Genomic DNA, 16368 nt, shown 5'->3' on the forward strand with positions numbered 1-16368 from the left:
AAGGTAATGTGACACGTATGCTATTTAAATTAGTCTAAGTGAAATATGTGATTTACCATTTCTGGAAAAAAGAAACATGGTGAGTTTTCCAGAGGTTGTTGACATGGTGAGAATTAGGGGGGTTTGACACCCCTTCCCCCCATTTAAGACTTGGACCCTCCTAAAGATGGTCAAAGTAACAGTCTGTAGGGTCAAAACATGTACTTTTTGAATGGCACTGTGCTGTCTAGGATCTTTGTACACCTTGATGAAAAAGTTGATCCCCCCAAAATGTCTTGCATAATTTACTCTCTGGTTATAGACAGGCCATGTGGCAAGTATGGAGATGGGCCATCTTGCCTTTTAGTTGTTTCCAAACATAAGAACCCTCTGGGTTACATCTCCGGTCATTCTGTTTTTGAGCCGGCCTTTCTTCCGGTATGTTAGAAAAACGTGTACAAGAACAGTGAAGTGTGGGAATGCAGTGATGTTTGCCTAAACAAAGACACCCATTTGACTTCTCATGGATGGCTAATTTGTATGGAGTTGTATGGAGAACTCTTTTGGTCAAAGGAGCGCACAACGTGAGGCTCATGAAATTTCCTGGCTGATAATTGTATTATGTCCCACAATAAGTTCTTGATTACTGCGGCAATACGTCTTGTTTACCACGGATCGAAAGCACAGCAGTCTGCTCCATTGACTACATTAGTGAACGTTCATTGCTGGTAGTTTGTTTGCTTTTATTCTGTTAGCACCACATGTGTTAGATATTTGTTGCATAGCTGTCAGACTGTAGGTTTGATAATAGGATGGGGCTTTGTTAGAATAAGCATTTTCTATCATTTTACAGTCCTTTATGTAATGATTGAGAGCCCCCATAAATTATTTCTCACTTTGCTTTGGAGCAAAGCCGACTATGAACATATTGAAATTGATGTTAAAGTACATCTGTGTAATGTTAAAGTTAAATTAAGTATTGGATGTCTTCAGAATTATATTTGAAATTAAAAAAATGATTGATACCTAAGTATACATCCCTTCTATTTTAGCAATCTGAATGTAGAGAAAGAAATTCAATTTCTTTGAGGAATCACACTAAACGCTTTTCCAAGGTGGACTGGCTTTGAGTCCTAATCCACCTGTATCCAATTGTAGGAACACCTAGTAAAAACCAACTGACTTTGTGAAGTCTCATATACCTGACAGCAGATCCGTTATGAGGACCAAAGAACTTCCTGTGGAACTTTGACACAATATCATTTGGAGGGGAAGATACTAGAGATGGATATAAAAACGTTGAGCCATCATAGAAGCACAGCACAGTTCATTTGATCAAAATGGAAAAAAAGAACACAACTCCCTGCATCAGGCTGTCATACTGAACTGAGCAACCGAGCAAGGAGGGCAGTTGTCAGAGAGGTTGCCAAGAGGCCAACAACAACTCAGAGAGCTGCAAAGTTTATTGGTTGAAATTGGGGACAAAAACTGTCCAGTTATCAACAACCTCTTTGGCCTCCTTGGAAGGGTGGTTAGGAGGAAGCCACTTGTGAAAAAGCCAACGTCAAGTCTCCCTTGTTTTTTTCCCAGACGGCCCTGTGAGCATCTTTTGGGAGAGGACATTGTAGTCTGAAGCAATTGGAGTTGGGCAGTTTGAATTGAAAGCAAAGCTCCGTGTTTGGCTCCAAACCAAATGTAGCCCTTAGGCCTGGTAACACCAGCTCTGCTGTCAAGCATGATGGTGGCAGTGGAGTGCCCTAGGGCTGTTTTCTCAGCAAGAGGAGGAACAGGGAAGCTTGTTGCCATCAGGGGCAAGATGGATGGAGCCCAAAACAGAGAAGTCCTGCAGGAGAAGTCTGTCCTGTTTCATTCAGCAAAAGATCAATGGTGAACATTCATGTTCTAGTAGAACAGTGACAAAACAGCTGGCAAAAGCCACCATGGAATGGCTTGGAACACAAAAGAAGTGTTCTGGAATGGCCCAGTCAAAGCCCTGACTTGGATCTGATCAAATATATCTGGTACAATCTGAAAAATGCAGTTATGTCATGCTGTCATTCTAAGTTCCTTGGCATACAGTAGAATACAGTAGAATTCCTATTCTTACAAAATTGAATAGGAAAAGAAGAGAAAACATACATTAAATATTTAAAGATGATATGTATATAGCAATACTGTTTAATAATTTACTCATCAATTATGTTTACCCCTTCAAAGGATCAAAGATGGGGGTCCTACCAAACCACCATGGCCTTTACCGTACACTGCCTTTTTTTCCTGCAGTATCCTTACTGACCATTCAGTCTATACAGACCATTCCAGCATATTTTGTAATATTAAAATTCGTCTCAATATTTCCATGGATAGATAGGTCTTCTTTGAACCTTATTTACTACGGATCAGCAGAATGTGTAATACACCAACAAAAATCTAAAACTTTAAAAGATTTAATGAACTGTTTTTGATCAATCTGCTACTTTACAGTTGCCATATTGTTTTAAAAAATGCAAAAGATTGTACCCATAATTTTGCACCATAGCAAATTAAACATGAAAATAGTTTTCTACATTGAGACCAGGTGGTTATTTTTCAAAATTAAGAGTAAAGTACTGCGTTCGAAAAACGTAACACTCTAAACACCCAGAACATAGTCACATAGAACAGATGTCCTGTGGGCTCCCTCACTCTTCCTGATCCCAGTGGGTACTGACCTTAAGTTTACCCTGTAAGTTTACACCATTTCTTAAAGTTATCACTGAACTTCGCAATGAAAATAGTTCTGTGTTCTTCATACATGGTGCACAACAGGACATCACAACTGGAAGTACAGGGAAGCAGATAGAAACAGTTTGTTGTTTTTCTGTTTTTGGGAGTGAGAAAGTATTTCAGTATTTCCGAGAACAGAACTATGGCCTCTCTCAGGAGTTTACATATTCATCCATCATTGATTATTGTCTGCGCATAGAAGATTAGTGGTTTGGTAGGTCAGGCTGAAATGTTATACAAGGTTACAGAAATGAATTATTCTGCCATTTAATTTGCTGATCCAATTAATTGCATTATCTGATTATGATGGAATTTGTTAATAATTGCCAGCACATGTTCCTAATTTTGTGTAGCTCAAGTGACCACTGGACCGAGTCCTTACCCCTCTAAGGCCATTTACCCCAGTTCTCCTTTGTTTATGCAGCATTTCAATGAGAAACTCCTGTAGTATACCTCAATAAAACATGCATCATATTTACAGGGAAGTTTATCAGTTGTGACCTCAAGTCATAGAAAATGCTGACACAAATCTTCCCATTAACTGAAACTAAATGTTATGCAGTTGATTCAGAACAACAGCTGCATTACATTGTCTTGCAGTTCACGCACACGACGGGGATGCAAATGCAAATTATTTAAAATTAAACCAAATATAGTTATAATAAACTACTTGAATTTACTGCAATACATTATAATGAATTGGACATTTAAGAGCTTTATTAAAATTAATACAAAATGAAATTGTTTCTGTGAAAATAATTAGGAATTTTTACCTCTAATGGAAACCAGATGAATAAGAAACGTCACCATTTTGTTTTAATTAGGACGTTAGGGCAGGCACCTAAACATTTTTGTTTTGCATTTTGCTCTTATATGGTACTAGAGTCTTAGCAAAGTCAACCTGTGGTGCAACTGAAGTGACTCTCAATGTCGTTGTTTTTTTTTTTTTTTTTTTAAACACACACATCCTGCTCATCGATTAAACAAAATTCACACTCTCTAGCATTGTTAACATTACTAATATTCTCTAACATTTCTAACCCTCTGCCTTTCACAAAGACCTGTGATGAAAAGACAAGCGCAGTGTACAACACAGTCATATGAGATTGGATTAAGTGGGTTATTGACTGTAGGTATTCAAGGATGACCAACACTTTGAGCCCAATATCTGTAGATTGCAATTGGCCTTGGTTCTACTCAAATCGAGTGATACCATCAATACTTTTTTTTACCCGACATCAATAAGGGCAGCACAAGTCAAATCTTTGCAAGTTCCTTATGCTAGAGACCGAATGCAGAATGTGCAGAACAGCCCAGGAGGGGAAAGAAATGTGACTCAGATTCTTTTCTTTTTGTCTTCATTTTGAAGTGCTTCACCCTAAAAAAAAAAACAGGTTGATGGAAATTAAAAAAAAAGAAAGGTTACTTTTGAAATGCAATAGATTACAGATTTCCAGCTACCCTGTTAATAATGTAAAATGTATTGTAACTATTTTAACTACTTCATCAGAGTAATGTAACTTTTTAGTTGACAGTGCAAATTTAAACAAGAGGACTATTCAGAAACATGCTGTCAAATGATTGGAGCCTTTCTGGACGGCAAAAAGATGCAAAGCAAAAGATTGAATGTTATATTCTACATAACAGCTTTTAAGCTTTTTACCAAAAAGAATATATTTGGATGTAATCCCCTTGGTATTCACCAACATTTACAGTATATTACATATTTTTTCTCAGTAACTGTAACAGATTACAATTACATTGATTTTGTAATTTAATTACTTAACTCAATTACTAGTTACTCCAACCTTGCTATTTCATATAATGGTGAAATAACACATACATATAGCTTGAAATGATGACTGTGTCACAGTAAACTGTATAACAATACTTTATCATATGATGACTTATGTGGCCCAAGGAAAGCCTGTAGGTGGATTAAACAGTTCCACACTAGTATGACTTGGAGGGTTGGTTTCTGATCTTGTGTGATCAAATCACAAAGAATGTCTGATTGAGAAAATTACATTCAAAGAGGGGCAAAAGTTTGTTTTTAATCTAGGTAATAGAACAGGATGGATGATGGCTTATCACTACATTGAAGGCACTAAACAGAAGACCAGTCCTTTGGGGCACATCACTAGACATTGCTGGAAATTGGCTTTAAAAATGAACAAAATGTCTCCAGAGTGCAGAGTGTTTTGTGGGGATGAATGGACCTAACAAGGTTTGTGGGTGCAAAATCCATCCCCCCACCCACCCCTTTGGTAGTGGAAATTGAGAAGTCAATGGACTCACAGGGGTCACAAGGGTCAGTGCTGGAACTCACACGCTGGTGAAAACTGTTCTGTGCTGGAGTTTTAGCCATTTTGTTGATGGAAGGCACACTCCCTTACAAAGAACCCCCCTCCCCCCATATTACATTTTTGGCAAATCAGTCTATAGTGTTGACCAAATTCAACATCTATTATGTATGTGTACATCTCGTCCAGTAAACAAACAAGAACAAAACTAAAAATTCAAAGCTTTTATTACTCTTAGTCATGTGTATTTACAACAGTCTTATCAGCAGTTTGTTAACAGTGTAATTAGTACACAGTCTTGATAGTAAGCTTACGTTACTTCTGTTACATTCTAAAATATTTTAGAATAGCCAATGACTTTGTCTGGTGCAACACTACTCATGACAGATTACTGTTTGTATATTGGATATTGTGGGCAATATATGTGTAAACTTAGCTTTCTTCAATTGTCCCATTTATTTGTATCTCTTTTAGACTATAGCCTAACATTCATTGTGATTCTTGTTTGCCTTCATAAGCCTATCCTTCAGTATTATAAAGCATTCATTTGATCTTAACATCATTTTGGCACGCTGAAGTACCATATCATTTATGCATGATTTTTACAGAGGCTTTTGACTATTCTGCAGTTGTGTTCTATGTTAATGTCGGTCTGTGGTCAGTCTTCTGTGAGTTTAGCCATCTTACCAACAGCGCCCCTAGTGACTGCTACGTTTAGGATTTTTACAGCAAAATGTAAATAAACAGATTGTCTCATTGCTTAAAACGGCTAACACTATAACATAGCTTATCTGACATAGTCGTGCTTTAGTCCATTGTAAAGTGGTCAAATATGTTTTTGACCAAATGGTTTCATGTTGCTCTTTAATGTCAATCTCGTGTAATCAGCGTGCCTTAAATGAGCGCAACTAATGTAGCTAAGTGATGAAGGAAAACTGAATATGGAGTTTTTCATAGTGGACAACATGGCTTAACGCCTTGGATTCATCTTTTAAATAGTCATGGCAATAACTACAATTATATTTCATAACAATAACAATAAGAATAAGAATAGATACTTTGCTATTGGTGCAGTTTTTCCGTTGTTTCTGGTGGTATTATAGTTTGTTTTCTTGCTGTTGTTCTTATTTCTGATGCTATGATTCTTATCGCAAAGAAAATCAGCTTTAATAATGGGTTAAGTGACCATTAGGCCTATAATAGCACAAATGTGAAAAGCATCAATTAATTAACTCTCATATTGTGTGGATATACCTATCACAATAACTCAGACACTATTTAACACCGTTTTGATAAATGGATACACAGCTCACCCCCCAAAAGTGAGCGCATTCCATCTTATACATTTTGATAACGGGTTCGCCCCTGAAAGTCTCATTATCACCTTAATAGGACCCGGTTACTCCGTGACACCCAACCGCTCCATCTCATCAAGGAAATCGCTCTTCAATGCTGATTATTTTATTTGGGACCCTAATTATACATCTTTCGAATATATCACGTCGTAATCGTCTCCACATGGAGGGCCACAAGTTTAATTAAAGAATGAGATGCAGAGCTTGCTACCTGCTTTGCAGAATGGAGAATGAGTACCTTCTCTGCAAATATCTATCCTTCTGTCTGTCTTCCTTCCCGTCATCCCCGTGAGGAGTAATTGCAAACGCAAAATAGAGCTATGATTTTTTAGGTGCAGGTCCAAAACCAACCAATTTTCTCTGCACGAAATATGATTCTGGCATACACTGTTGGAGATTTAGTTGGCAAATGGAAGCCCCCTTTTTTTCCTCGAGCATGTTATTTATTTAAAACTCGGGAGTTGGTGGACCTGCAAGAAAGAGAACAAACACAATCATGTCTGCTTCATTTAGATTTTTTGCATAGTTTAACTTCGGTCGGATTGATGTATATAGAGCAGATTGATAAAACAGAACAATGAGAGGGACATAGAGGGAGGATCAATTTGTTTTCATTGGTTTTGGCCTTTTCTTTTTCTCTGTTTTTAACCTGTGCGTGTGTCTATAATATTAGATTTTGTATACGTGGCTAGCAGCTTTCATATCCCTTTGCATGAAATATATACACTTTTATTGTGTTTGGAAATTTTAATTGATTTTACTTGGCCTGATTTGTGATTTGTGTTTAGTTTAGTTTTTATATCATGAAAATATCAAAGACTGTCAAAGGCCATAGGTGGCAGTTCATCTCCTATGACAACAAAACATTGACAAGATATGAAATGGCATTACTAAAATGCCATTCCCCTCATGTCATCAGCAGTGCTCTTTTATAACAGGCCATCCTCTAAAATATGGCCATAACATCAGCAATTTATTGCTACTAGTGCTGGTGGTAATAATAATAATAATAACAATAACAATAACAATAACAATGACAATAGTAGTAGTAGTAATAACAATAATAATAACGACAAAGCAAGTAAAACAAATACAAAATATTTAAAAATAGTTGTAGGTGGTGTCACTACCTGCCATATTTCTTGGAGATGTTCACCTATCTTTGTGGATAATTATAATGAGAACCTTCTATGAATAACCTTTTTCCATTTAATATGTCACGTTTAATTTTATTTTAGCTATTTTCTGTTAAGCACAAGCCAACAAATATTCAATGCTATGGGTTGTACAGGTTGAACAAGAATACAACTCAAACCTATCGTTTACAAAAACAAACATTTGTATATATACAGGGCGTTTAAATATGTCTAAACAATTACTAGGAGGCACAGTTTATTAGATTCACATAATGTAACAGCATATTATTCATAAAAGTAAACATTTCTCTCCAACCGACTAACATTGCTTGCTTTTCCTCTGCGTAGAGAAAAGCGGTGATGATCGGTGTATTTTATTTCATCCTTTAAATCAAGGAAGAAAAACATCACTGACCCTCAAATCTTGCGTGTGACTTGCGCATCATATCATCCTAGTATCCGTATAGACTGGAAATTCCGCAGCGTCAAGTTGAAGTGGTTCGCTCTCTTTGTGTGAACGCGGTTTTCGCATTTGAGCTCGTCGTCCTATTCAGAAGTAACCACTGCCGGTGCCAGTGGTATGGGAAGATTTTCTTCATGAAAAAAGAATAGCCTGCTCTAGACCGACTGGACCGATAAAGGCACAAAAAGGCCTGAAAGAGCCGCTTGTTGTCGCTTCAGCGCATCCTTTGTGCGCTATGCGAAAGAGTGCGCGGCTAAGGAGATTAAATTTACGGCCGTACATAACACATGCAAGAGGAGCTTCTGCAAATACAAACGATACAAACGTGCAATTACAAGGTCAATATGTAATCTCTTTGTTCATGACGAGATCACCCGGACCTTCTTAGAACCGAATCGGCCATGAAGTAGCAAGACATACGTGTTTAAAATCGCCTAATGAGTTTTTTCCAAGATGTCTTTTAATTCATTTAGTTTAGTATTAGGATAGTGGGTCTTCAATCCTTGTTCAGCCAATCTGCTTCAACTTGTGCGCTTAATTTCCTGATATAATTTGTAACACGACCTCCTAACTTGTCAGTGAAGTCTAAACAGCACTAAATTGGTACAAATTTATGCTGATTTCATTCCTAATAAACGTGATAAAAGCTTATAGATTTGGCACTAATTACCTTAATGCCTAATGATCTTGAAAATTGCACTGGTTAGAAATATATTACCAATCTGAAATATGTTGTTGGCTGGGAGGGGAAAAAAGGAAAACTTAGAGAGAAAAGATGGATCGCTTAGTTTAGAATTAAGTCCTATCTTACATCACTGTGATAATAGATTCCAGTGAAGTCTCTGCTATGGCAGGATGAAAGGTTTCTCTCCATTCATGGTTATTTCCTTGAACCTCTGGCTCTATCGGCCGTTGAGAGAATGTAGGTTAACATATACTATCATCGTTAATACCGATTTACAACAAAAAGGTAATTTTTACGTAAAATGTGGTCTCTGTGTGTAAGTTTTTTTCTTCTGTTTCTAAACCATAGAGAGATTGACCCAGTCATCCTAAACTGTGTGTGCTTTTGGTATGAAACAACAATATATCAGATTTGAAACTAATGAGACACTTATTGTGGATGAGTCTGGATTGTGGTTGTTAGTGGTTGGTTGTGTGGGCTCTTGAGGATGACATTTCCAGACTCCGTCTCTGATTGGTTCTTATTGGAGGAAGCTCATGGGTTCACTCAACTATTAAGCGCCTCCCTGCTCCAGTAAAGAACATTATAATGCGAGGTGCCGCCTTTTTAAACACAAGTTGAATTTTCTCTCATTTAGGCTATATATGCTTTTAACTAGTTTTAGGCTGTAGTGTTGTTTTGGGGGGATTTCACCCTGGACCGGTTCGGGATGCTATCTCACGCCGACCTCCTGGATGCGCGTCTCGGTGAGTTGAGATGACTGAAGTCCGGTGTTCAACCGGGCGACTTTTAAACATTAAATGAGATTTCGACAGTTTAATTGAGAATTCAATTTAATACATTTTGCCTTCAAATTAGACTTATTTGCCTTGTAATTACCTGACTTTGTTCAACATTTTGTGGCACACTAATTTAATTTGATTTCAGAGATTAAATTAATAACTATATGCTTCACTAACACGATTTAGATGCGAAGAGAATACCATCGTTCATTTCTATAAGTGCTGAGTGATAAGGAATGTCGTAGAAAACGCTATTATAACAAACCGAACTCTAATTTATTTCCAGGGATGAAGGATGCATCAGAGCTTCTTGGACACAGAGAAGCCTTGAAGTGTCGACTTGGAGGATCAGACACGGGACATCCAGGAGACATGGCACCGGGTGGGGATGGTGTTGAGGGCGCAACACTTCTCCCAGGAGATGATATTAATAGTACTGGATCCAATCCTTCCGGTATGCAGGTCAACTCAAAAGATCAAGAGAAACACCATCAGCAGATCTCCAACCAGTCGAACGCGCAACAGACTCAGCAACAGAAACAGAAACGTCACCGGACCCGTTTTACCCCGGCTCAGCTCAACGAGCTCGAGAGGAGCTTCGCTAAGACCCATTACCCTGATATCTTCATGAGAGAGGAGCTCGCACTTAGAATCGCTTTAACGGAATCCCGAGTGCAGGTGAGCCATTTCCCCGGCTTGTTTTAGTACTATGACGCATGATCACAATTGCTGAAGGGTTAAACTGTTGGTAAAATAAGATTCAAAACCAGACAGAGCTTGTTGGGCAAATTAAGCTGGGTTCAAAGGAACCTTACCAAATCTCCATAGTCTTAGTTACGCCATAGTTTTGCTATAACATAAAGCTGAACACTGTAGCTATCCTAGACATACTAAAATAAACTATCCATGTAAAAGACCTAGCACACTGACTTTTCCTGATGTAAACCCTGCTGCCCATGGAATGACATGGTGGTCTAAATAGGTTATTTCTCTTAACGGTTCGCTTCAGGTTCAGGTGGAATCACAGGTTAAGCCTGTAAATATGAACATGTAAATAACAATGTATGCGTTTACTTTTTTACGCATTGTTTACCCTCTACGGTTCATGCAGTAAAGGCTTTGAAAATGTTATTAATCCAAACAATATAAACAGGCATATATATTAACGTTAATAATAGTTTCATATTCGTGACATAAACAAAACATCATCAACAAAAACTGGTATTATTTATAACAGAGTCCGGGCTATTATCATGAATGTGAAAATAATGCAAATTATGTAATTGCACTTGAAGATTTAAACTGTCATAAGTCAAAAATACTATTACCCTTCACATGTAGCCCATGCACTAACGTGGGTGCCATAATTGGTCCATGGAAAGTGTCTGCAGTTGTACACGGCTATTCGATATTTTATTATTTATATTTAACATTCTCCGTCCGAGAAATGGACCATCAAATATAATATCTTCATAAGAGGAAGGGCAAACTATATTGTTGACAGCTTTTTTGTTATTTAATGTATTCTTGTGTGCGTAACATGATTTATTTCTAGCGTTTTTCACAGCTGACTTCTTGAAATGAATAAAAGATAAAACTTTTAATGTGATGTTCCGGCTACTAGCGCCCATTAATCATTAGTCCTATGTGCTGAGGTCTCAATAAACCCCTGGATAACTTGGAGGCTTCCATTATTATCACGCCCTGTTTGCACAGAGAGAAATACCGTTATGGTTGAAATGGGAAGATTGGAATGAAATTCAAATGCATTTGAGCATAGGAACAAGGAAGAAAAATAAAAAAGACTTCCTAAATATTGTATAGTTATTTCATTGGCAGTAGATCCGAGTACGTTTTCCTGCGCTGCAATCATTTTATCCAGCCAGTTTTGGTTAGTAGCATTTAAGGAGTGCAAAATATGTCGGGGAAAGATTATGTTAATGTTGCCCTCTGTTGAACATCAAAACGACACCTAATTGACAACGCTGAGCATAACACGACTGTATATTCGTGCTATTATTAATGTATATGTAATATTGGTGTTTAATTGTAATTTCTTTTTTCTTCCAGGTCTGGTTCCAGAACCGACGTGCCAAGTGGAAGAAACGCAAGAAGACCACCAACGTTTTCCGTTCTCCCGGTACCTTGATGCCCACGCACGGCCTGCCTCAGTTCCCATCAGCGGCAGCGGCTGCAGCGGCAATGGGGGATAGCCTGTGTTCTTTTCATGCCAATGACACCCGTTGGGCTGCAGCTGGTATGCCCGGGGTTTCACAGCTCCAACTCCCACCAACCCTGGGTAGGCAGCAGGCCATGGCCCAGTCCCTGTCCCAGTGCAGTCTGTCGGGACAGGGACATCCAAATTCGATGAGCCTCGCCAACGGGTTGTCATCTAACGGGGGTGGCCTTCAATCCCACCTGTACCAACCCACATTCCCCGGGATGGCGTCCCTCTCTGGCAACCCTAATGTCTCCGGCTCTGGCCAGCTCTGCGGCTCCCCGGATAGCGATGTGTGGAGAGGGAGCAGCATCGCTTCTCTACGCCGCAAAGCACTGGAGCACACGGTTTCTATGAGTTTCACCTAATGATGATGAACGCTCTATGTGTGTTTTTTATTCTTTCAACCCCGCCATTTTAAACAGAGGAAACGATTACTCAGGTTCTGAAATTCGTCACGAGAAATAGTCAATGAGAACTGACGACGTGCCAATAGCATTTCATACATTTTTCTTTATTCGCAACTCTTAATTGTATTTTGCACATTATCAGTGAAATTATACTCATCAATTGGATCCTAAAAAACCTCTGTACCTAAACTTTCGTCTATTTGGGCTATTTATTTGATGTATTTAACTTATTTTTGTACAGTATTTATAGACAGGCAGTCGTCATATGTAGGGGTCGCGTTATTTGTGGTTGTAGGTTTTTAAGAGTCTTTTAAGAAGTATCATATCGGTTTGGTTCTGTTTCGTTTGGTTTGACTAAACTTAAATTATTTTCAAATTATTTAACAAAACTGGGACAACGTTTCCAGTTCCACATGCACAGCATGCGAGACTTGGTTAAAGGTTAGACAGTGTAGGCCGAAAAAGGACTTTGCAAACTTCATTTTTGTAGGCTGAAAGAAACACGGCTCACCGCAAAAAAGGGAACGAATAAAAAATGACCATTTTTAAACTTCGGCTGCATGTGTTGGCCGAATAAAAAAACAAGGCGAAATGACAAGACAAAAGTTATGTTAAAGATGAGATGTTTGTATAAGCATTCTTGTTAATTGATCTATTAATTTATTTGTGGTATGTTTATTGTCTGTGCTTATTACTGAAATAGGGTTCTTAACTGTTTGACTTACACCAAAAGCATCTCACTGTTCCTTTAACAGGTTTATATGAAATTATTGTAAATGGATAAAATAAATATCATTTTCAGTACGTCAAATTAACAACGTCTCTGTCTTTGAAAGTGATTCACTGGGTGACTAAAATGTTTTTTTTTTTTGTGATTACAAGAATTCTCCTCGGCAGAAGAACTTATTTATTGACCTGTATCAAACAGTCCAGGTGACATTTAACGACTGAATGAGTAAAGACATTTTTTTTGTGATAATGATTATTATTTTAATGGCATGGTGTTTGTCAATTGTTTTAAAATTTTACACTGATATAAAAATGGACTACGAGGATACAGATTCAACACAAAAACTATAGTTTTTTAGGTCTACATGATGTCATTCGTCTCCAGTATGAATAGCAAAACGTATTATTATTGTTATTATTATTGCTGGCAGCAGTAGGCTATCAATATCAGTAGCTATTTGATAGACCTACAACTAATCAGTAACAAGCCTTGGCAAACATTATAACCCACTGTGTTGGAAGTGTTTAGAAAAGAGAAACCCAAATAAACACAAACTGAATGCGCAACTCTTCACCCAAAGGTGAAAGATGAGTAATGTATGGAGTAGAACGAATAATTCATCTACCTGTAAAAGAGGCTGGTCTCGGGTTCGTCTCTCACGCAATAACTAAATATTAAAACAAATGTGATATTTTTCACTATTAGGGCTTCCAGATTATGGCGTTGTATCCACTGACATGGCAGGGTTTAGGTGAAATTATCAGTAAAGTGCAGTACATGTAAACCTCACCTAGCATAAGTCCTCTTGTCTGTCGACGGACCCATTGATGAAGCATTGTTTTGACTTTGGCTCCTAATAATGAAACCGGACTTTTAAAAACAGTAATTTGTGTTTGTTTACATCCTAGCCTCGCGTTATTATAGGCCTATTAGGACGTTCAGTGTCTTTGCAAGTCCAGCATATTTCGTTAAACGTGGATAGCCATAGAATAAGGAAGCTGTGGAGGGACGACGGTAGGTTAACAAAACGATGTTTATTTTTGGTTATTTTTCTTCTAATTAGGTTGATGAATGCACCCAAGAACGAGCACTATAGACTACGGAATGTTGTCTTAACACTGAGAGTTGGCATGGAGATGTAGAGTCAAGGTCAGACACTTGGTTAGCTGGCCAACCATTTGAAACAATAAGGAAAGGTTAAGTCACATTATAGATGATTGCAAGATGAAACATACCAAGAGGAAATGTATCTAGACCTGTTGTTCATACATTTTAAACAAAAACGCTAATTTTTACGCATTTGATGCGTAGGCTGCCACACATTCACAAACCAGACTTTGCCTATCTGCGTCCAGCCTGTATTAAATTTAGCTAACGCAGCATTAGTTCCGCTATTGGTTCTGCTTTCATTTTCATCGCCATGGTATTTAGCGGGCTAGAGGCCTCTGGTTCTAGAGGTCATTTTTGCAATAGGCTTACCAAAAACAAGTTATAAGGATTATCCCAAACATGCAATCCTGGAGAAACAGCTCACTATTTGCCACCCCATCACATTTAGTGCTATGTACTTAAACCCATATTAGATACTTTGTGCTCTAGGTATTTTGGAGTATGACCAATTATTTAAAATCTGTCATGTAGGCCTTGCTGTCTGTGGGAGGATGCAGTTTAAACTGTTGGTGGAATGCCATTAAGGTTGTTAATTGGCTGCTAAATGCTTTGACAGAAGTCCCTTATGAGACAGTCTTTCAGTAGCATGGTTAGCATTGGAGTAAAGGGCACATCTGTGGGAGGATATATTCAGCACACTAATATCCATTAAGGATATGTCTTCCAGGCAGGAGCACCAGGCACCATTCATAACAAAGTCTTCAGAAATCTATAGATCTATAACCTTTAATAATTATATTTATTTAAGACCCTCTCTTTTTTATACTCTTAGAGTACAAAGGTTTATTTGATTCTTAGGTGGTTGCATGTAAACAAATGCACAATTATAATTATGTGTATTTAGTTCGTATCTTTCGTAATTGTTTCTTTATTAGCCTCAGACTTAGGCACACAGTGGAAAGTCATTATTTACCCATGCCCTACACAGTGCTTACTACAAATCCAACAAAGAGCTACATACAGGTGTCTTTGTGATGGGGCATTGCTTGGTCACCTAGTTAGACACACTTCTGGACACCCTTTAGTACAATGGCATTTAACAATGGGACAGTGGAGACGGGGAACAGGGGGTATGTCTTCCGTACATATTGGTACATCCCCTTAAGTACTGACTCCCTAGGCAGTTGCCTATGCCGTTGGATACCAACACCCCTCACTGACCTTGTGGTGTCAAATGTTCTGGCAACCGTTCCAAGCCATATAATGGAGTGTTGTTTATTTAAAAAAAAAAAAAAAAAACTTCAGCTCATCAATATGACATTGGCATTAGTGTTTGAGACAAACACTCTGGAGTGATCTGGAGGTCATTTTCCCTAAACCCTCATTGCTCATTATCGCACTCATATACCACATCAGTAGTTGGTGGTATCAGTGCCAAGTCTGCGAGGCAACAATAATGAAGTTTCTTTGGTGCTCTTGATTGAAGCCAGTGATGATATATTTGCATACTGGGGGGGTGTAGGTAAATCATGTTTTTCAAATAATTTTTCCATTTAGCATTTTCTCCTCTCTGCATGTGGTAGACAAAAATAGGCGGTGTTTAACAGTGTTGGTGTGCTCTGAAGGTACGCTGTCACACATTTTATTCCTCCAATTTCATTCTGTCTATATTTGTCACTCACAACAGGGACCTTGTCAGAGTTGACAAAGCTCTGTTCTCTGAGTCCAATGTAAAACTAAATAGTAGCCGTACAGCCACCCTCGGTTACTCGTCCCATAGCCATCTCATGTGCAGACCTCAGCTGGTGTCATTCATATGGTGCAGCCGTATTACATATACGTATGACATCAAGAGACACAAGGTGAACTCTAACAAGACTCCCTTTCAAGATCCACACACAATTCCCTGAGATAGCAGGTAAAAGCCTTGTTTGATTGTGTCAACAATCGAGCCTAACTGAATGAACTGCACATCATTAGCTGCCAAATCACTTTCCTTAAAGGGTAGAGCTGCTAAAAATCCTCCTCGCAAGTGGATTTCTTTCCCTCCCCTTTCACTTTGGCTCATATATTCTTTGATGCAAGTCATATAACTTGAAGAGAATGAAACTGGGATAATCTGACCGGCTACTTACAGGGATTTACTTATATACTACACACCTACATATGATTCACTCATTTGATTTCAAAGCGTAGTCAGGGCCTATTCAAATTCAAACACCAATAAACACTGTATAAATGAAGACTAGACATAGAAAATAGATATTTCTTCAGTTTATCAAGTCTAAAATACTAGGGTGACAATCAAAATTGGCTTGTGTTCATGAATAACGAACTCAGTATTATTAAGTATTCTGTGTGAGAAAGCATTTCAAACCCAGATCATGCCTTGCTCTATGTCGGGCTAATGAATAGAATTTTCAGTCAATGC

General features: G+C 38.2%; 1 protein-coding gene across 2 annotated transcripts; it reads left to right on the forward strand.

The window, feature by feature from the left end:
* Positions 1 to 9396: 9396 nt before the first annotated feature.
* otpb (orthopedia homeobox b) lies at positions 9397 to 12055 on the forward strand (the record flags this gene model as incomplete). 2 transcript variants are annotated; one of them, XM_080852305.1, is made up of 3 exons in its annotated part: positions 9397 to 9437; positions 9715 to 10147; positions 11540 to 12055. In XM_080852305.1, the coding sequence occupies 3 exons, from the start codon at positions 9397 to 9399 to the stop codon at positions 12053 to 12055; spliced, it is 990 nt and encodes a 329-aa protein (XP_080708431.1). The 2 variants fall into 2 exon arrangements, with proteins under 2 accessions (XP_080708431.1, XP_080708432.1); XM_080852306.1 differs by having other exon boundaries at positions 9397 to 9433; positions 9756 to 10147.
* Between the last annotated feature and the right edge of the window lie 4313 nt (positions 12056 to 16368).

Source organism: Sprattus sprattus (genome assembly GCF_963457725.1).
Source record: "Sprattus sprattus genome assembly, chromosome: 15".
In the NCBI taxonomy this organism is placed as follows: domain Eukaryota; kingdom Metazoa; phylum Chordata; class Actinopteri; order Clupeiformes; family Clupeidae; genus Sprattus; species Sprattus sprattus.